Source organism: Pinus tabuliformis, chromosome 9, assembly GCF_031772625.1.
Source record: "Pinus tabuliformis cultivar Carrire ecotype Pingquan chromosome 9, CPIR1, whole genome shotgun sequence".
NCBI classification, from domain to species: Eukaryota; Viridiplantae; Streptophyta; class Pinopsida; order Pinales; family Pinaceae; genus Pinus; species Pinus tabuliformis.
Window position 1 is genome coordinate 817,249,235 of NC_142307.1, and position 22,681 is coordinate 817,271,915.

The 22,681-nt window shown below is 37.9% G+C and overlaps 1 protein-coding gene across 5 annotated transcripts in view; it reads right to left on the reverse strand.

Annotated features, from left to right (window-relative positions):
• LOC149151296 (lysine-specific demethylase JMJ17-like) overlaps window positions 1-22,681 on the reverse strand; it is a 288,744-nt gene that overhangs the window by 195,633 nt on the left and 70,430 nt on the right. For all 5 annotated transcript variants that reach the window (XM_089445770.1, XM_089445773.1, XM_089445769.1 and 2 more), the window contains exons 9-11: window positions 12,894-13,046; window positions 12,601-12,792; window positions 12,449-12,520 (exon numbers count right to left, since the gene is read on the reverse strand). In XM_089445770.1, the coding sequence (XP_089301896.1) occupies window positions 12,449-12,520; window positions 12,601-12,792; window positions 12,894-13,046 (417 nt within the window). The remainder of the gene's footprint in view (window positions 1-12,448; window positions 12,521-12,600; window positions 12,793-12,893; window positions 13,047-22,681) is intronic.

Below are 22,681 nucleotides of genomic sequence, written 5' to 3' on the forward strand. Positions count from 1 at the left end.
TGTTGACCATTGATTGTTGACTAGTTAGGGCAAGCTGACTGTTGTTGACTTTTCAGAATTGCAAAACTTCATCAAGCTAATCATATTCACATTGGTTTCGATAATTTGCAAAACCCAAGTCACATTGACTTTGACATTCATCATTGTACTCTATTAGACATTCTCTTTCTGTTGAACATTTGATATTTGATAATAGCAAGGCTTGATTAAGGGTTTTTCCCTGGATTTAGCCAAATATTGGTGTTCTCTTGTCTTGACTTGTCTTCTGCATTTATTGTTTATGTTCTATCTACAGAACTGTCAATGTAAATTATATTGGAAAATCAAAAAACCAGACAGATTTTCTTTATGTTCATAATTACTTGTGATATTCTTATATTCTTATTAGCTTTCTTGTGTTCTTCTTTTAGCTTAGTTCATCAAGCAATTACCAATAACCATAACACAAAGATCAAAGACACCAGATGTAGGCGAACAACCAGGGCAAAACCCCTATCTAGGGGAAAATCCAGTCAACAACTCTTCCTTTAATAGTTTCACGATATGATCCAAGACTCCTTGACCTAGACATAGACTTCCTCCAATCACCAAGTCAGCGCTTTCCTTATTCTGCAGATCATAACCTTCCAATAGAAACTTCGACCTTGCAGCAACAACTGGCCGCGGTGACTGAACTTCGTTCTAGATGCAACACTTCGATCTTGGAGCAGCACCTCAACCAGGAAGCAGCAACAGAATTTTGACCTCCCCAGCAACAAAACTTCGACCCAGCAGCTGAACAAGTTCAATCCTGATGCAGTACTTCAACCTTCCAGCGATAGCCCAGCAAATTCACACGTGTGAGAGAGAGATAACCCAGAAACTTTGATTTTCCTTCTCCAACAAATCTTCTCCTCCTTCTGCAACTTCGCATTTTTTTTGCTACCTCTTCTTGGATATCGAACTTGTGTGAGTGTATCTTCCAAATGAATCGAATTGCTTGTATATATACCCTTTTCTAGAGTTCGAATTACCCTTATGTAGACTGACTTAGGGCCAACTTGGTGTGGAGGTGACAAATGACTTATTTTACTCAATAATAATTCTTTTTACATGATTCAAAAGCCCAAGAATGGTCTCTTTAAATGGACAATGACTCTAATGACTCCAGAAAAAAACCTAGAAGTCCTCAATGGGGACTTTGACCTAAAACATGATGACCCAAGCATGAAGCCCACGCTTTAATAAGTCATAATAATAATAATAATAAATTATTTTTCTTTCTTTTGATAAATACAATTCATTATGACTCAAATACAATTATGAAGATCGAACCAAGTTACATTCTTCAACAATGGGTTATGTGATTTCTATTGGAAATTAAAGTGGAATTGACATTGGGCTAATAAAGGCACATTAAAGTAATTGTTGCAAGCATAGAACATACCATCATTATCTAAAATTAACATTTCCCCAGTAACATATTCGATTACTTCTGGTTTTGTGAGTAGCAGAAAGAACCCATATGAGTAGTAGATTCAAACATGATGTAATAATATGATTCTTGAGACCAAGTTTCTCCTTGACGATGTCTTCAATCGTCTTGATGCCTTCAAGATCTCTAAACATACTTTCTTGAAAGATGTTCCCTAGGATTCCTCCAACAACAGCTTCCAAGACTGATGAGTGATAACGAGATCCCTTCATGCTTTCTTCAAAGAGGTTTGTCAATGAGTCTTCAACTATATCCTTTCAAGAGATAATTTTCCTTGTAATATTCTTCTTCGGGTTTTGAGAGTTTCCTTTTTACTTCCCCTTGACAAGCAAATCCTTCTAGTGTCCTTCCAGTTGCCTTCCTTGTTCACCTTAGCTCTGATACTATGTTGGAAAATGTAAAATGGCAGCTTGTAATTCTTATTTTCCTTAACCTTAATATTTGCTTGTGAATTTTATTAGTCTTCTTTATGTTCTTTGGTTAGACCTTTTCATTAAACAAATATCCAAAACGAAATAGCAACAATAGAGGACACGGAAATTAGGCAAAACCGCCTCCAAGGGGAAAACCTAGAAAAAACTCTTCTCTTCTTAGAATCTACTTCAAATGAGATACAATGACCCAACCCTAGACGAAGTCCTTCTCCCAGTACCAAGTCGGCCCTTCGAACAAGTCCTTACTTGATCTTGCATCAACTAGCTACAACCTGCAACTTTTACCTGTTGAAATATGTAACTAGGTTCGGTCTTCATAATGACATAAGTAATCATGATTTTATGTATTTGATGTAAAGAGAGAAATAAAATTATTATTGTTATTCTTGAGGCATGGGTTTCATGCTCAAGGTTATTTGTTTTATAGGTCAAGCACCCATTGAGTGCTTCTAGGCCTTGTCATTGAGTCTACAAGTCAATTGAGTCATTGTCTCGTATGGAAGACCCTTTTGGGCATGTTACATCTTGTAAAGAAAAAAATATTTAAGTCAAATTAGAGTCAAAGACCCTCAAAGACCTCATCATAGTGCTACAACTAGTCGACCTTCAAAAGGATGACAAGTCGACCTACCAAGTGGATCAAGTCGGCCTATTAGGGCACCCTATGAAGCCTATATAGAGAGAGCTCGACCTCATTTGTAAGGGCATCAATCAAGTTCGTTTTGAAGCACAAGAAGCTCGAGTATATCCAACAAAAGAGAGAGAATCGAAGGAGGAGAAAAGCAAAGTTTAGAAGGATTGTTTTTGGGCCATACACCTCACACGTGCGAGATATTTAGGGCTACTTTTTGTTGCAGCGAAAATCAAAAATTACAGTCATTTCAGGAGACTGAAACAAGGTGTCAAGCATCAGTTTGCTAAGTTGAATTGTCAAGGAAGAAGGATCGTCCCAAGAGAGAAAGAGAAGACTTGCAAATATGCCCTAATCTGTCCACATGTGTGGAACCATAGAGATGACATGCAGGCCGAGAGTTGCAGACCTGTGATAGAGGCCGAAAATTTGAAGAGAAGTCAAAATATGTAGTGTTGCAACAAGTTTAACTAGCATTGACTTTGGGGAAAAAGAGTGGATCAAAGAAGTGATTTGACTTGGGTTTGGAGGGGTCTTGGTCGAGGGTCACAGATCTTGGAATTTGTCAATTCAAGTTCTATAAGAAGAGAATAGTTCTTGTGCGTTTTCCTCTCCAAGAGGAGAGGTTTTGGCCCTAGTTGCTAGCCTATATCTTGTGCCCCCCTGTCTCATTGCTCTTTAATGTTTGGTAGTTGTTTGATGATAAGAACATAATTATAATCAAGTGAAATAAGAAGCTAATCAAGTTAAGTAAAAACATCACAACCAGTTATCAAAGTAAGAGAAATCACCTAATCTAGCTACCGATAGATTTCTCAACATGGTATCAAAGCTAAGGTGACAAGTCAAGGAAAGGCAACTTGAAAGAAGAATCATCAAAAAGGAGTATCAAGGAAGCCAACACATTAAAGAGGATATAAAACCATCAAAAAGGACTAGTCTACACATCATCTTGAAGAAAGGATCTGAGGAGCATCACATGGATCTTACAATCTAGAAGCAACATCAAGAAGAAGACCACAAAGACTCTACTTCAAGAAGGGACCCTACCTCCAATAAGGACTACACATTAGAAGCATCTTGAAGTCTCCACATTCTAAGGAAGCAAGAACAAGCATTACCATCATCATCAAAGACATCAAGGTGATCTCCCTCTCATTAAAGCAAGGATCACATCTCCAGCATATTTGAAGAAAGGCATCTCTAGAAGAAGAAAATTGTCATCTTCAAAGAAGTTATCAACATCATCATCTATAATCAACATCAAATAAGGCATCATGTTGAAGATAACGTCATCAAAGAAGCATCTTCACCTGACAAGTACCTTTACATCTATGTCTGAATCTACTATTAAAATGACTTCATTCTGCAAGGAGAGCAACAAACTGGTTGAGTCATCTAATTCCCTTGCATAGAAGAAGAGAGCAGATTTGATCCTCATAGAAAATGAAGTCATTGGATATGCTAAGGGTTCAACCATCAAACCACCTAAAGACGAAGTTCAAGCTCTATAGAAATATATGAAAGGGGAAATAAGGGCTCAAAGAATCCTTATAGAATCAATCAAGGATTCTCTCATCCCTTATGTAGCAAAGTTGGAGAATTCAAAATAAGTTGGTAGAATTGTTCTCCATAAGCACTGCACGAGAAGTGATATCTTTGAGAACCAAGTTATATAAGATGAAAGTATCAAAGGAAAAAAGGATAGCCTCATATCTTATGAGGGTGTCACAAATATGAGACAAACTGCAACAGTTATGGGATAATGTCCAAAAACGAAATGACCATTTTGGTGCTCAATGCACTACCTGATGAATGGGGCAACTTTGTATCAAGCGTCTACGGAAAGAAAGAAGCCACCCCATTCAGTGAACTCTAGTCATTATCTAAGATTGAAGAAACCAGGTTGAAGGCAAAAAGCAATGTGGGATCAAACGAACAAGTTCAAGCATTTGCTACCATGGTTAGGAGAAAAGGAAAGTTTGGGAAGTTTGGTCCTCAAGAAAAGAAGAAGATCGATATGTCAAAGATCCAATGCTATGGTTGTCAGGAATATGGGCATTTCAAGAGAGATTGTCCTAAACTCAAGAAGGACAACAAGAAAAGGAAAGAAAGGAATGAAGCCCATGTCACCAAAGAAGTGGAAGAACCTGAAAAGAGGAAATCAAAGGAGGAAGTGAAAGATCTCTACTATGACTGAGATAATCTCCTTCACTTAGTTCTTTTCAGTTTTTTGTAAAAGATAGCTATCATGATAGGAAGCATCACAAGGATGGTAGGATGCATTGGAGCTGAAATAAAGATGACTTCATGATGAAAGACATGGATGATGGAAGCATAGCTAGAGTAGAAAGTTTACATGATTGTAGGAGTCATCATGATAAAAAGAAAGCAATTCATGGCATTAGAAGCATTCAAGGATAACCATAGCAACAATATGTATGGTTGAAATAAAGTCATCTAGCATAATAGAAGATGAAGAAATCACCATACACCAGTCATTAGGAAGGAGCATTTGCAGGATTAGAATCAAGATCCTCCATTGGAATCTTCATTAGAAGGTTCATCTCTACTTGGAAGAAGCAAGTGCCTCGCTGATAGTCTACAGTTCACCTTGTGTGGGATCCACAGGTTAGGTATGATGACAAAGATGTGCAGCATGTCACGTTGGTTGAAGTACTTTAGTCTTCAAAGGAAATCAAGTTGTCGAAGGAAGTCTAGGTGACTACATGAAGGAAGAGACATGTATATATTTGGAAATAGATAGATGAAGTCATGTCATCATGTGGTTACAGTGAGAACAAGTGAATTTGCTATCTTATGAGCAAGATTGAAGAAGAAGGATCTCTTCCTTTAAGAAGATGCATAAAGGCATGAAGATAATATGCCTTGAACTCGTTCACATATTGATAAGATGAAATCAACATAATATGTCCTACTATGGAATATCAGGTGGTTGACAAGATGAAGGAACTATGTATAGAAGTTCCTGGGGAACAATATGTGAAGAAAGGAAGAAGAGTTCGTAAAAGATGCAACTATAGTCAAGTAAGTGATCAACATTAGCTATAACATCTCCATAAGAGAATATACGAAGACTTTCATAAAGTCTATAAAGGAGCGAGACCCTTGACATTGAAAGTCTTGGAGATGTGTTTATGGATGTGCAGGATGTTGATGTTGCAAGAAGCAAAAGTCACGATGAAAGGCCATAATAAAAAGGTAAATTTGATTTGATGTTCATTTTGATTTTTGAAAATCATATAGTTGGGTTAAAACAAGGCTACCAAAAGAGAGTTGTAGATGTCACCTACAACTAGTACTCATGGGAATGGAATGAAGATCCTAAAAGGAACATAACTTGGAAGAGGTAGCTATGTGAAGAAAAGTTAGATGTGCATTGGAAGATCACTTTCCGATGCAAAGAAGGATGACATGACTATTCGTTCAACACTATGGTTTGTTGAAAGCAAAGTAATGGATAGTCGATGCCCTACGAAGGAAAATCTAGAAGAAGAAGGCTCCATAATGAAAAAGATGAAGTTCGTGACATCGAAAGTAGGAGCCTTACAAGAAGTTGATAGTGCCATGATCTCCATCAAAGAGCAGATAGTTGTTGTTGGTAACAAGTCTCTAGTTAAGAGGGAGCTTGGACAATTCCCTGGATAATAGGGAGCTTGGGTATATTTCCTTTTATAGGAATGGGTATGTCTTCCCTAGTTGAGAGGGAAAGATAGACACATCATTCTTCTCTTCATGTTGTGAAGAAAGAATGGAGGATTGGTTAAGCATCTAAGATTGGTATCGATACTCTTTGAGGATGTGTAGGGCATCCAATAGGTAAGAGTAGTCAAAGAGGAAATTCCTTGAGGATGTGTTATTCCAAGATAGGAATTGTCCTAAAAGGACATACCCTGTGAACACCCATGTGGGTATGTGCCTCAAGAGACAATGATGATGGTGTATATCAATCGTTGGTTTCGCCAGCATTGTGCTATGATCTTGTGGAGAGTTAGAGTTATTAGTCAAGGCCTTGTTATGTGACAATGTTGTTGAAAATAGCAACAAGAAATGCTAAAAATAGCATTGATATAAATAGCATTTCAGGATATACTCCAACTCTGTTGGAAAATAGCATCAAGAAATGATAAAAATAGAAATGCTAAAAATAGCATTGCTATAAATAGCATTTCAAGGTATATTCCAATTTTGATTTGTCCTTGAATCAAAATTGAGAATTAAAATTCGACTTTAATCTCACCAGCTGTTTCAAAAATAATTAATTAATTCATCCTGAGCTAATTAGTTGGAGAAATTCAAACATGAATTCTTTGTGAAGACATGCAACAGTTATCCCTTTGCTTGAGGAAGTTATCCCTTAATTAGGGAGATAAGGATGAGTTTTATTTGAGTTGTAATTAGTTAACTCAGTTAACTGAGTTAAGTCCAGTTAAATTAGTTCCAAACAGTGTGTGGAACTAATTGTGAGTTCAGTCAATTATTGCATGCATGCATGCAACTAGTGTTCTCCAAATAACTGAATATTCTCTCATAAATAACTCATGCATATCAGTTCAGACAGAAACCCAGTTGAGATTAAAGGCAGGGACATTGTACTATCAGTTCGAGGAATTTTGCTATAAAGGAAACTCATCCATGTAGAAGGAATTCATTCCTTCAGGTTTGCGCAGTTACTACAGAGGTCAGGGCAGTGTGTGAGGTGCGAATCACACAGGTGGCAACTGGAGGACCCAGGAGAAACTAGGCAAGGAAATAGGAGGCTTGGAGGACTGAAGGAAGGCATATGTGTTGTCTATTTTGTCTATGAGCAACAGTGAGGGATTGTACTGAGAGCTGGATAGCTTGTGAGCTAAAGCTTTGTGTAATCCTAAGATACTTCCACTTGTATAATAATATAGATAGGGAGGTTTTTAGCTGAGGCTTTCCCCAGAGTATTCTTCTGTGTTTCAAGTGTGATTGAATCTTCCTCTCTGTTATATCATATATGTGTTCTATTTGATCTTGCTCAAAATCGATTAAGCTTCCGCAAGTTTGATAGTAGAAGTAGATTAAGTATTTTGCTTTAGTACATTACATAATCAGTTTAATCTACAGTGAGAATTTCTACAAATGTTGGTTGGTATGATGAGATGCTTCGGCATAAGCTAAGGAAGTACTTTATGAGATGGCATACCAATTCGACTCTTCTTATCAGAATTCTTCAGTTTGAGAATGTCCAAGTACCTTGTATGGATTATGAATACCTCCCTAGGTAAGAGGGAGTGTTGAAATATGTAACTAGGTTCGGTCTTCATAATGACATATGTAATCATGATTATATGTATTTGATGTAAAGAGAGGAATAAAATTATAATTGTTATTCTTGAGGCATGGGATTCATGCTCAAGGTTATTTTTTGTTTAGGTCAAGCACCCATTGAGTGATTCTAGGGCTTGTCATTGAGTCTACAAGTCAATTGAGTCATTGTCATGTATGGAAGACCCTTTTAGGCATGTTACATATTGTAAAGAAAGATTTATTTGAGTCAAATTAGAGTTAAAGACCCTCCAAGGCTTCGTCATAGTGCTACAACAAGTCAACCTTCAAAAGGATGCCAAGTCTGCCTACCAAGTGGATCTAGTCAGCCTAATAAGGGCACCCTATGAAGCCTATAAATAGAGAAATTGATCTAATTTGTAAGCGCATCAATCAAGTTCGTTTTGAATCACAAGAAGCTCGAGTATATCCAGCAAAAGATGGAGAATCCAAGGAGGAGAAAAGCAAAGTTTAGAAGGATTGTTTTTGGGCCATACACCTCACACGTGCAAGATATTTAGTGCTACATTTTGTTGCAGCGAAGATCAAAAATTACATTCACTTCAGGGGACAAAAACAAGGTGTCAAGGATCAGTTTACTAAGTCAAATTGTTGAGGAAGAAGGATCATCCCAAGAGAGGAATAGAAGACCTGCAAATATGCCCTAATCTATCTACACATGTGGAACCGTAGAGATTACAGCCAAGCCAAGAGTTGCAAACCTATGATAGACGCCAAAAATTTGAAGAGAAGCCGAAATTTGTAGTGTTGCGGCAAGTTTAACCAGTGTTGACTTTGTGGAAGAAGGGTTGATCGAAGAAGTGATTTGACTTGGTCTTGGAGGGGTCTTGGTCCAAGGCCATAGGTCTTGGAATTTATCAATTGAAGTTCTATAAGAAGAGAAGAGTTCTTGTGGGTTTTCCTCTCTAAGAGGGGAGGTTTCGGTCCTGGTTGATAGCCTATATCTTGTGTCCTCTTGTCTCATTGCTCTTTATTGTTTGGTAGTTGTTTGATGATAATAAAACTAATTATAATCAAGGGAAAGATGAATTTAATTGAGTTAAGTAAAAACATCACAAGCGGTTATCAAACTAAGAGAAATCACCTAAATAGTTGCCCATAACCCTACAACTCGCGTAGCTATTTTCACCCTTCAATCAGTTACCTCAGTTCTACACCTTTGGCCTGTTCTACACCTTCGTCCTATTTTGTACCTTCACCCTGTTCTACAACTTCAGCTCAGTTTTGCACCTTCGGCTCAGTTCTATACCTTTGACTTGTTCTACACCTTCAACTCAATTCTCTACCTTCGTCCTATTTTGCACCTTCAGCACAGTTTTGTACCTTCAGCCAGTTCTGCACCTTCGGCTCAGTTTTGTACCTTTGGCATGTTCTGTTCCTTCACTAGAAACTTCAGATGTGATGATAAAATTCGTCTTGGTTGAATGAGGTCGAACTACTCCTTTATATAGCCTTCTCAAGGGGTCAAATTCCCTCCTTTAGGCCAACTTGATGTTTCTAGGGCCAACTTGTACTTTAGGAGATTCCAAGACTTTCTAAACTCAAAAGTAATTCTTTTTATAAACACCCTTTGCCCGAAAGGGCCTTATAAACATGATGTTGAGTCCTTTGACTCATGACCACAAATCCAAAGTCCTATCAAACCCCAGAAGCATGAAGAACATGCTTTTACCTAGAAGACCATCAATAAAGAGCATGAAACCCATGCTTTAATAATAAGAAGTTTTTGTTTTATTTTTTGGTTTGTTACATAGGATACATATTGAAACAATTACAACAACAACTTTGAAGACTGAAACTAGTTACATTTTCAACAACACCATCATGGAAGAGCGGTATTAGGTACAAGGTGCATCCTACTTGGTGAGAGCACCACCATGGGATTATATAAAATCCTAGTACTCCATGTGGGATTGCACTATTGAATTAGTTCTATCGATACTTGTGTGGACTAGACCATGTTTTATGTCAACCCTCCTCACCTATTCTATATAAAGGGACAAGAGAGCCTTTGTCATTAATCACTATTTGACATAATGGTTTTTCTATCTTTGTAATTGTCTCAACGAAGTCTTGTGGGGAGAGAATGACCTAGGATTTGTGATCTAAACCCTAGAGAAGGCATGAAGATGATGTTGATGTTGGGGATGAGTTGCACTCTTTCACACTGGTATACTGCAAGAGAAGAAGACGTAGGGTTTGGTGATGTAAAACCTAAAGCAACAATATGCAGTTGCAAGAGGAGTATGGAACAATTGGAGCTTGGCATAAAGCTTACTTTGAAGGAGACTTGGGCCTTATGTTGATGTACAGTAGATATTTCACAGTAACATGGTCTAGATATCTTAGTTCTTGTGGGATGCAAGAAAGAAGGCATAGGGTTTGTGGGATGCAAACTAAGGGATGGACAAGAAGCATGGTAGAAAAGAGTTTATTAGATCATTGTACCTTATTGATGAACATGTTTTGAGTCTTTGTATTTGTTTTGATGCAAGGGAGGAAGGCACCAAGGTTTGTGTGGGGCAAAACCTAGATAAGACTTGAAGTGCTCGAGTTTGAATCCTTGAGTGAAAAGAACCCCAATGGTTCTGACAAAGAAACCCAAGAGAAGAATTGGAGAGGTTTGCTTGAAGAGCTTGTCTGAGGCAGACTTCCTCTATTCATAAACAAGTCGAGGTTATGTACGGAAAAGACTGAAGAACTGCCTTCACCAATTAGTTTCAAAGATCACCTCAGAAAGCCTAGATTTACAGGTTCAATACCATTTATGAAAACCACTGAGCTCTTAACAAAGATATGACCCGGGCATGGTTGCACATTTTAGAGGATAGATTTACCTGGTACCTTTTCCCCACATGTTTTTCATCTAAAAGTACAATACTTCTGAATAAAAAAGAAAGGTTTCGGAACAGAGCACTAGGTTTTGTCAAAGGGCCAGATTATTCAACTGAGTTTCCAACATCTAAATACCATGGTTCCTTTATCCATTTATGTTTGGGAAACACTACAAAAATGCACCTGCATTCCTTGGTGGCTGATATTTAGCTATTGGGAACTCCATTCGGAGGTCATTATAGAATAAGACAACTCAATCATTAGTCAGAAAACTCTGTGAGTTGTCTCAGTTCGACAGTCTACTATGAAACTCAACCATACCAGGCACAGCCCAGTCAAATTAGACAGAAATCAATCAATATTGCAACTACTCTAAAACTGTGTGCATCAGTCACTCATGAATCGCAATCAATACATAAACAAAAAGAATCATGGTTGGTCAAATTCAGTCGATTGTAGTCAAACATACAAATGATTTTTCCCTTATATTTTTCACGTTCTTTTCTTTTTTGATCCTTTGAATTCATATCACATAAGAGATTATTGGTAATTATAGCTGATATTTGATCAGATAGAGTTTCTATGAAACTGTGAACAAGAGGAAAGACTAAAACCACATCAGCAGAAAGAAGAGCAATAAAAGGCAAAAAGATCCTATCCTGTAGGTGCCAAACATTGTAGACTATAAAAATATCAGCAAGAAAAATACAAACTTGGGTATATGTTTTCTAGTATGCAAATCAAGAAGAACAGCAAAAAGCTTCTAGATTATCAGCTACAACTCCATTACCATATTTACTTGACTAAATATATTTTGATATTTGCCATGAAACACGATTGCCTCTATTTTCTAATGTCAAATCTTGAATATTGTTCTACTACTTTTAGTGTGCCAGGCAATTCTGGAATGGCAAGCTGACTTTTACACTTTCACTTCCCAAGTTGCTGTCATGTCCATTCATGCAAGCTGTATTTGTACATGAATCACAAAAAGCTTCTTATCTAGTACTAGAATTTGCCTTGAATTGGAATACATATAGATTTATCTTAGGAGGCAATATTGAATTTTGAATTATACCATTGCAAACAATTTTTGAATTACCAAAATCACCTTTATGTGTAGATGTTTGCATGATATGGCCACTTATTTCCGACATATCAGAAAAAGGTGTTTCTCAAAACTTAAATATAAAAGAAATGACATAAGAAAGCTGGACATTATTTCCACTCCTGAAGCTTTGATTCCTAATGGTAGCAATTTGGAAGATGATGCAGATTTTAAAATTTTGCATAACAAGCAAGATAAGGGTCTCAGATCTGTCAAATGCATGGATAACACATAACCAGTGGCCTTCAACGATTCTTATTTTAAAACATAAAATCCTCTTGCTACTCAACTCGTATGATTGGTTTTAAGCATTTAAAAGGGCAGTAACTCCTGCTACAAATTTATCAGATTTTGTACTTTGTTATTTTGTAAAAGATAAATTTTATTTGATTCCAATGAATATGTTAATTATTTCCACACAGCACAAATGTGAACAGGTCAATCTGCTGCCAACTCAATGGCATTAAAAGACTAGAGGTTCTAAATGGCCTTTACAGAAAACTAAGCTATTCAATACAATTAACAAATTCACAGTAAAAGAAGGAAAAACAAATTGGTAGAAGAGGGTAAAATGTAAACTTGCATTGAAACAGCAGTCTACCAATTCTAGGACCCTCATCAATCCTTACCTTCACTGGCAATGAAGATGACAAAGCATCTTTTATTTGTTGTACCAATATATTGGCTTCTTCCACCAGGGCCTGAATAAGAAAAATCCATCAATCAGACAAAACAAATATTCAGTAAATATGTCAGAAAAACTGATATGCGGTTAACAGACCTTCAATTTTGAGAACCCAGGCTCAATGTTTCGAACTGCATCGACATCAATCAAATCTTGGGCAAATTTTAGAGGAACCTTTAATGATGTCTTATTCTTTTCATTCATCCATGATTCGATTGTAGACAAACAGCCTTTCAAATCTTGAGACCACTTCTGTACCCTTTCCAAATCCTTCACCATTGATCGAACCTACAAACGAAAGCAATTAAACCTGTGTAAGAAACAAAACGTCTCATGTCACTGAAATGCAGAGATATGAGACTTTCTGCTAACCACATATAAGCAACTACCAGATCCATCTCGTGCCCGGCCCAAAAGAACTGTTCTGCTTGCTTCAATATGTCATTAATATCATCTTGTGAGATTGGGCTACAAAGAATAGTACACGCACTTGCAAGCCATGTCTCTGCCAGCTCTTTATAGGTGATATTGCGTCCTTTCACCTGTTAAGATCTAATCAGACTTCAACCTCGAATGTATCTTTTAGAAAAACATTAAAGTGCAAAATGATTGGCATACAAGGAACCAACCACAATAAACATCACCATAGCAAATGGACAAACATCTCTCCCAAATTCCAATGCTGGTGGAAAAGAAAATCTGGTATCCTTAACTTTATTATAATATGTACAAAGCTATAAAGTAGCCTATTCATGCAGCAAACACACCCTATTTTCCAGCGGGTTTTCTTTACAAATCCAGCAGGACTTTTGATGGATTGTTGGAATTATAAGTTTTGATTACTGAAATTTAAGCATGAAGTTGCTCCATGGGGACCCCCTAGGAATCCATCCACACTATCAATATTTGCAAAATTGCATAATTTAACTGTCAACTTCACGATTTTCCATTGCCAGATTCTGTTAAGTTACAACCTAGAGATGGACGGATAAGAACAAAGTTCACTCACACCCAAAATAACTAAATGACCTGGAATATAAAGTAATCCATAGGATAGAAAATATTATATATTGAATAATGCATGAATGAATAATAGCGTTCAGTTACGAATGAGGACCCTTGTATAAATACTAGCTGGGATGCCCTCTCGTGAATAGTCATGGCCCAACTAATAGAAATGTCCTTTCATAATTGTTAATTATATTTATACTTATTATTATTATTATTATAATTATCATTATTTATTTATTGATATGTGTGTGTGTATGTGTTCATAATATGGACATTCGCTAGACAACCATGCCAACATATATCTAATCTTCATCACAATCATATTCTAAACTGACTGATTTCAGTAATGATCCCAACATGAAATCAAAAACTTCATACTGTATTACTGAGAAAAAAAAAATCTCCCTAGATAAAAATTTGCAGGAAAATCATTTACAAAGACAGAGAAAATTCAAAGACAATTATTTTCAATGTTAACCAACCACCTTTGCTGACAGAGACAATATTCACATAATCTGTTATAACTTCAAACAGGATATGGTGCATAAAGACGCTAGAAATTACTCAATAGGAAATTTTGATAGATATCTTACTACACCTGAGATTGCTACGATGGTGTAACAGAAAATATTCTTTATGAAATACTTTTACATTAAACTACTTAGTCAGCTAATGTGATTCCTTCAGTACTAGTGCTCAACCACTGTGATACCTCAGATAGTCCTTCTGACAAAGAAACTGATCCACAGGAAAGAAAGAATTACTCATATAAATCGTCAGATCAAGAACTTGGTTATGTAAACAAGATTCTCATGAAACTGTATCCATGCCCTTGTAATCTTGGTTGGATGAATAAGAATGCGCAACCAACAAGGGTAGATACAATTTGCAATTTTAACTTCTACCTTTCATTCACACCATGGATTATGATGCCACCCCTTTGAATAACTGTGACCTGTGAGCACTGGCTTCGAAGACCCCAAACCCGACAAAATTAACCAGGGAAATAATACAGATTAATTTAGTGTCTACCAGTCACCTTATTTTAGAACATACAACCAGTTTAAGCCTTGATTTCAGACTTCTGTGGTCCATATTGTTAATGAGAATGTCTATCAGATAAATCACATCATTAGTTGTTAGTTGACGTTCCGAACCATCTAATGTGGTTCTTCCTCAAGATGAAGATCTTTAGTTTAAGACTACCATGTGGACAGTCAAACAAGGCTGGGAACTGACAACTAATACAACAGTCATCAAATTTGATTCTCCTAAGGATTTGAAGTTTGAACCCATTTAGCACCATTCAATATCCCAGTAAATGTGTCTCCAAATCAGATTTTGCTAAGCAAGCTAGAGTTAGAGATTTTCAGACGAGCAACTCTATCTATTGTTGGTGGTGCTGGTAATACAATTCAATTTTAAGGGCGCTTCTTTGTACATGTGAGGCAACAAACTCCCAACAATCTATGATTATTGGGAACACATCAGTTTGCCAACATCAATGACACAAATCTTATATTACTTACACATGTATGTACAATTGTGGCATAAGATCAATCTCCTCATAACTGTTACATAACCCATGTATATTCTGATCACAGCATCACTCTTATATAAGTGGTGCATTACTAATTATTCATGGTAATGGCTACGTGTTGAGCACACAATTCCTCACACCTCTTTTGTACATCTTCGTGCTACTTGTCTGTCTCCTTGTATTGTTTTTGTATTTTACAGTAACAAACAAAACAATTGTTACCCCGTTACAAATAAAAGGCAATAAATCCACATACATACATGCGCATACACGGCTATGTGTTGAGCACACAATTCCTCACACCTTTTTTATACATCTTCTTGCTACTTTTCCGTCTCCGTGTATTGTTTTTGTATTTTACATGCATGCATACATGCATACATGCATAAATAGTACACACATGCATACATGCATAAATAGTACACACATACATACATACAAACAAGCATGCGCACACGCGCACACACATACATGCATGCATGCGCACACACACACACACATCCAGAGATACATATATGCTTGATACAATCATCACGTTAGGTAGTGAAGAAGACTCTGTATATATTACCTAAGAGGCACATATATACCAATAGATAAGATAAAATATCTTAACCTATGTTGCACGAAACTTCAAGGAAACCGACATCTCGGGCCGTAACCGTACCCAAAACTCCGAGTCTATGGGTCTTATTCCCTTTTTTCTTGCAAGATAATGTGTTATTCACTTATTTATTTATATATATGTTTTTTATATATACATATATGATGTTTCGGCTGACATTTCGGCCGACGTTTCCATTTTTGGGAGGTGATGTTTCTAAACGTACCCGTTTCGGAAACGCCGAAACATTTCAGCGTTTCGTGCAACTTAGATCTAGATTCTAAACTAACTTCCAACGAATGACTGCAAAAGGAGGTCAATGGAACTAAAAGTGTACAACAAGTGTGATTGAAAATCACAGTGCTAAATCAGCACCTAATGCTACATTAATATCAACAAGAAAAGATCTAATATTGGTGCTAAATGACTAGCTCAAAGAAAGGAATAGACAGAGACATTAAATGAATGCATAATTTTAATCTCAACAAAGAACACATTGAGAGGTGTTAGAAGCAGGCCTTGGGACCAAAAGAAGACGGGGGCAAAAGAAGTCACTTCATCAAAGTCCTCAACCATTTTGAAGGGACCAATTAGTCTCTAATAAGGTCATCCAGAGAGTGTACCAAAGGTTGAGGCACTCAATAATGACTGAAATTTCACCTTAGCAATTAATTTTCGTGTATTTGTGCTTGTTTCGAGGACAATGTAAATTTCTTGTTCTGTGTTTTTGTGCATTTTTTGTGCTTACGCAAGGTTGTTCAGACCTCTATCTCACATATTTTCTCACCTGCAACCTTTCAGGCATGCTCCTTGTTCCATGCAAGTTTTCATGTGTTATATGTATCTATTGACGAGAACAGTCTCTCATGTGCACTTATCCATGCGCTGCTTGTGGCAACATTAAGGCTTAAATGTACACTGCACCTGCACCTATAGCATGCCTATTCTTGCAATGCCACGTTTACACCTTGTTTCATCACACCCTCACATTGTAACTTTGTGGCTTTGCCCATGGTGCGCCTATTTCAGACCTTGTCGCACCACTCTCCTCTCCCCATCCTATGTAATTCTATTGCAACCACTATATTTTCTATCCCATATGGCCAACCTACTATTTCTCTCTATACATGCTGCCCACGTATGTCAATCATCGTATGCCTTCAACCACTACACACTTAATGAATTTGTATGTGCCTCTACTTTATAAATTAGTACTATAAATTGAAATTGATCTACTTATCTTCTATTTTCCACTGCACAAAGGCCTTATGTGCCTTTCCATCTTGCTTATTTTCATGCTACTCTTCTACTAATTAATTCCTTGCATTGCTTATTTGTTGTTACGCTACCAGAGTCCTATGGTCTTGCTTCTCCTACCTTAATCATGCCCCCCAAATTGTGGTTCTAATATCATATCAGTAATTGTATATAGCTAAAAAGGGGTACAACTTCAAATGGGAGAGAAACATTTGAAAAGAATTATTTCATTTTTTCTTGTTTACTTTAAGTGAGGACATAACTACTCTATGATTGGAAAATAATTGACTAGTCACTAAACTAAACTAAAGTCATTACAATATCTTGTCGAATAGATACTTTCAAACCTAAACACCTAAAGAATTCAACAAGATCATTACATGTATACTATAGTAGAAACCCAATTCATCTCATTTTTCACATTCGTGCATTAGAATAGAACAATTTTGAGAGAGTTTGCAGGGGAAAAGCTTTTTATATAAATCACTCTCTATAATTTATGCTTTCATGTCACTTCAAAGCTTTTGGCCTGAAGTATATCTGCTCAGCTTGTTTTCTTCTATACATCTACAGATTTCATAGCTGAGACCCCTATTCAACAATTTTGATCACTTCTGTAGTGATCATTGCCTTAGGCATTTACACAAATTTATCAACATAAAAGAGCCCAAAACGTGTCTTGGGGAGCAAGACTACTGAGGAGATATATACCGTCAAGAAGATGGATGTTGGGCACATCAGGATATTAGGGTGCCTTACATATTCACATGTGCCTTAGGAGAAGACGACGAAGTTGGAACCCACTACAGAGAGCGGTATCCTGCTGGGTTACAGTGAGACCAGCAGAGCCTACAACATATATCTTCATGCACAACGGAAGATTGTCCTGAGGAAGGATGTGAAATTTGAGGAGTAGAGGGCCTTGAGGTCTCGGGAGGTTGATCAAGTAGAGCAACATGCTCCTCAACAAGGGGCCACACCACAAGTTTCAAGTGCATCACGTGGTACATCAGGATCAGGAGGTTCACCTTCTTCAAGGATGGCAGGTTCACATGGCACAGTTTCGCCTGGTGTCAACACACCTGGTGCACGTTCATCAAGCACACTATCTCAGAGTTCAAGATCTCCCTTGGATATTTCAGAGCCTTCCTCGCCTAGACGAGAGGCACCAGTTGAGGATTTTCCCATACCACCACAGGAGACTAATGCAAGGAAGAGGAAGCCAAAATGGCTTCGAGAGACCCCGAAGGAGGATTAGGGGGCAGTGGGTAGACCCAAGTGGTCAGTGAGGGAGAGAAGACCACCAGAGAGGTTGGGTGGCTTTGTTGCAGATGTTGTGGAGACAAAGCTAGCTAGTTTTGAGGAGGCCGCTAGAGAGTAAATCTGAAGGGATGCCATGGTGCAAGAGTATGCCTCTATCATGAAGAATGATGTCTAGGAGGTCGTGCCACATCCTGATGGTAAGTCAATTGTGACTTCCAAGTGGCTCTACAAGGTCAAACATGATGTGGATGGCAGGGGTTCTCACAGGTAAGGGAGTTGACTATGAGGAGAACTTTGCACCGGTTGCTCGCTATACTTCCATTAGAGTAGTGATATCTATAGCAACTGAGATGCGATGGAGGATTTACTAGATGGATGTGAAGACCGCCTTTCTCAATGGTGTTATACAAGAGGCGGTGTACATTGAGCAGCCTAAGGGCTTTTTGAGTTGCATGGGAGGGAGTCTCATGTTTGTAGGCTGAAGAAAGCCTTGTATGGACTAAATCAGGCACTGAGGGCGTGGTAAGAGAGGATAGATGCCTACTTGCAGAAGATGGGTCTATTACACTCATTTTGGTATTGTATGTGGATGACTTGTTTATTACAGGGGAGGACAGTCTCATCCAGCTTCAGAGTCTAATATGACTGATATTGGGTTGATGAATTACTTTTTAGGGTTGGAGGTCTGGCAGGAGGATGGGCACATCTTTGTGGGTCAGGGCAGGTATGCAGGAGATATCTTGAGGAGATTCCATATGGATGGTTGCAGGCCTATGGCTACTCCTATGATCACCAACCAGAAGAAGCTTCATGATGTTGATTCCGAGTTGGTGGATCCCACTCTGTATCGTCCGTTGATTGGTTTATTGATGTATCTGGTCAACACTAGACCGGATATTTGTTTTGCAGTCAACACATTGAGTCAGTTTATGATGGAGCCCAGGAGAGTACACTAGGTGGCTGCAAAACATGTGTTGAGTTACTTACAGGGCACAGTGGATTATGGTTTGGACCATGTCAAATGTGATGGGGTCAGATTGATTGGTTGCATAGACTCAGATTGGTTTGGCAGTGTCAGCAATGAGAAGAGCACTTCTGGATGTTGTTTCTCATTGGGCTCGGCCGTTGTGTCACGGTTCAGCAGGAAACAGAAGTCAGTGGCATTGAGGCAATGCAGAGGCAGAGTATATGGCAGCTAGTCAGGTAGGTTGCAAGGCATTATGGCTTCACAAGATGCTTCATGTATTATTTGGTCACATGTTGAGACCAACTACGATTTACTGTGACAATCAGAGTTGTATTAAACTCTCTGAGAATCCAGTATTTCACCACCAGTCAAAGCATATAGAGATCATATACCACTTCATTACGGACTGGATTCAGAGAGGAGCAATGAATCTTGAGTATATATCCACTGATAAGTAGGTAGAAGACATTCTCGACAAGCCTTTGCCAAGAGTCAAGCATGTCTTCTTCAGAAACAGGATGGGAGTGGTGAGCAATGTTGATTTCTAGCAACATCAGATGTGCTCTAAGTCTCAAATTTTGCAGGAAGGCTTAGACACATGCAATCCACAATAACCAGAAATAGTTTTGGCAAATTCCACCCGGAGATAGTTTGATTAAAATATTAATTATTTTCAATGAGTGCCTAAGTCTAAACTTAGGAAATTAAAATAATTAAAGGGTATTAATCTAACCGTGGGTGAAACTTCTAGAAGAAGACGAGGATCAAGTCAATCTGATCTGAGCCATTGATTAGAATCTAATATGGGTCATTCAATACTCAACTAGAGGATTATAAGAAGGACTTCGATGGGCATTTGGAAAACACACTAGGCAAATACTCAGTTACCCAAGTAGAATCGATTTCCTCACTGGTCGAAGTTCGGCAAGAGGAAATCAATTCAAAGGGAGAGTTGCAGGTGAGGAGGAGAGAGGGCATCAGCAACAGTCAAGAGGCAGAAGCAGAGCAGAGAAGAGACAACACAAAAGTTGTGACGCAGAGGGACAACGCAAAAGCTGAGACACTGGGACTGCGCAATCCCTACGCAGACTCTGGCGCGGTGAGTGACATAAGGGGCAGCAGGTCCTCTCCCATATCAGAATCTCGCCAAGGAGTGTGAGAAAGTTGTCTGTAAAATTCTCACAGAGATATCTTTTCTATTCTGCTAGTTGCATCTTGTACATGAGATTTTTGATGAAGATTACTAAAAAAACCCTCATATGTTGCACCGATTTTCCCACACTGGGTTTTTCTAGGGACAATTGTCCAAAAATAACGGTCATTATGATTATCCTTGTGCTAGTATTTTTCTTTTCATTTACTTTCTGCAGTATTTTAATTGTGAAGGTTGTAGTAGAACTTATTTCGATATTTGTTGTAGAAACATTGTGAATAACTTATTTCTGAATTAATAAGTAGAAGAAATAATATCAGTCACATGGTATCAGAGGTGAGACACGCAGACCAGAAGAGCCAAGCGTTGGAGAGAAGAACGGAGTTTGACATTACTGCGTAGGCAGAAAATCGAAACCCCAGAGGAATTGCGCAGTCGAGTCTTGGAGGGGCAAATTTTTCATATGAAAATCCCTCTAAGTGAATCGACAAAGAGGAAGAATTCCAAGTTGAAATTGTCAATGACAAAGGGAGCAGCGCAGAGCAGTATTCAAGTAAAGACGCAGTCTCTTCTGCAACAGTTGTTGGGGCAGAAAAATCGTCAAAAATCGATAGGAAAATATCACTAAGAAGGATGGAAAATCAAAAGCACCAACCCCTCCATGTACCTTGAGATTAGTGGCACTGGTTGTTGAATTTCTCTATCATGATCCTACCAAAAATGTACCTTCACTCAGACAAAATCTTGACTTGACGTGCTAAGCTTTTTCTATCTTATTTTAATTGCTTAGAGGGTGATATTAATGACAAAGTTCCAATACAGGTAATGATTTTGACGATATGTAGGTATTTGTTGTAGCATGATTTTATTTGGATGTTAGAGTCCATCTAGAGCCTACTTGTTGATGTGATTTTGATTCAAAGTTGGCTTGCACTTGGTACTACATTGGTTATGTTCACCCTTACATGCTATATAAATGAGAACCTTTGCCTAATTGTGTATAACTGGTTTGGATTCATATGGATGCACATGAATATATATGTTTTGATTTAAAATTTGACTATTCTGTATGTTTTTTGTTGACCAATGTTTTGGTTTGATTTTTTTACCAATTTCGATCTGATTCTGATAACATTCTATTAGAAATTAAGTATTGGGTTCAAGATTCATAGTAAATCTAACATGGTATCAAAGAAGAAACTATGAACGAAACCAATCTCAAAATCACAGAAGCCAAAGCCAAGTTTGTACAAGATCATCAGGGCCAAATTTGGTCATGATCGTATTGAGGCAGAAAAACATTTTTAGAGGGGTCGATATTGGGCAAACAAATGAAGACAATTTTTGTAAGGGACTGAAAATCGTTGATGGAACTAAAATTGTGTGGGGCATCACTAGGCTATACAGCAGTCAAAGACATTAAAAACATTAAAATTATTAAAAAAAAGTGGGAGTCATGGTTGACCGACGGGTTGATAACCCACCCAGTAGCCAGCCAAAGTCAACAGCTAAGGAAGGTTTGACAGAACAAGGACGAGGTGACATAGTGTTTTCTACTGACAGGGTCTCACAGTGCACAAGCATCGTAGAGAAACCAATCGCTAGTGTAGGAAAGTCATGATAGGCGTTGACCTCAAGAGTAAAGAGCTCAAACCATGCATAGGATTAGGTCACCAGCAAGGAGATAAGAATCGTTGACACGCGAAGGAAGAGACACCAAAGTGTGTAGCATCAAACAATGTCCGACAAAGTTTTGAGGCATAGGTAGCCACAACAAGGTCATGACAAATCCTGAGAGGAAGTTGTAGGGTGTGCAAGTTTGAACATAACCGCCAGTCAAACTACTAGTCAAGGACGCATTCGACTAGGCGTCGAAGAGAGGTCGTCATCAAGACTGTAGACTAGGTCTCAACCGCAAACTTCGGACTAACGGAGTGGACAAGGAGACATTTCTTTGAGAGACAAGACAAATAGCTAGCTAGAAGTCGATAGCTAGCAGACTAACCCCACACAGGAGTAATTAAAAATCAAAAAACCCCAAGCGAGGAGAAGAGTAGTTTTCTTCTTCATCAAAGAAAAGTTCGTTTGCAGGCTTTGGTTAGCAGGGCAGAGATAGCTATCGGTCCTAGGTTTGAAGATCGTTTATATGGGTCATCTAACTCATGGAAAATTTTAGGAGCTAATATTCGCCCAGTGGGCTAAATTTCCATGATTTTTCCACAAAAAAGATTTGCCAGTTTCCAATTTTTATGAAAGATGATTCGCCCAAATTTTAGAATATAAAATTATTTTACCTTAAAACTCGCCAACATTATATAGAGACTATATATAAAATCATTATAAATTTGAATAGTTTTACAAATATATCAATAAACATTTTTAAGT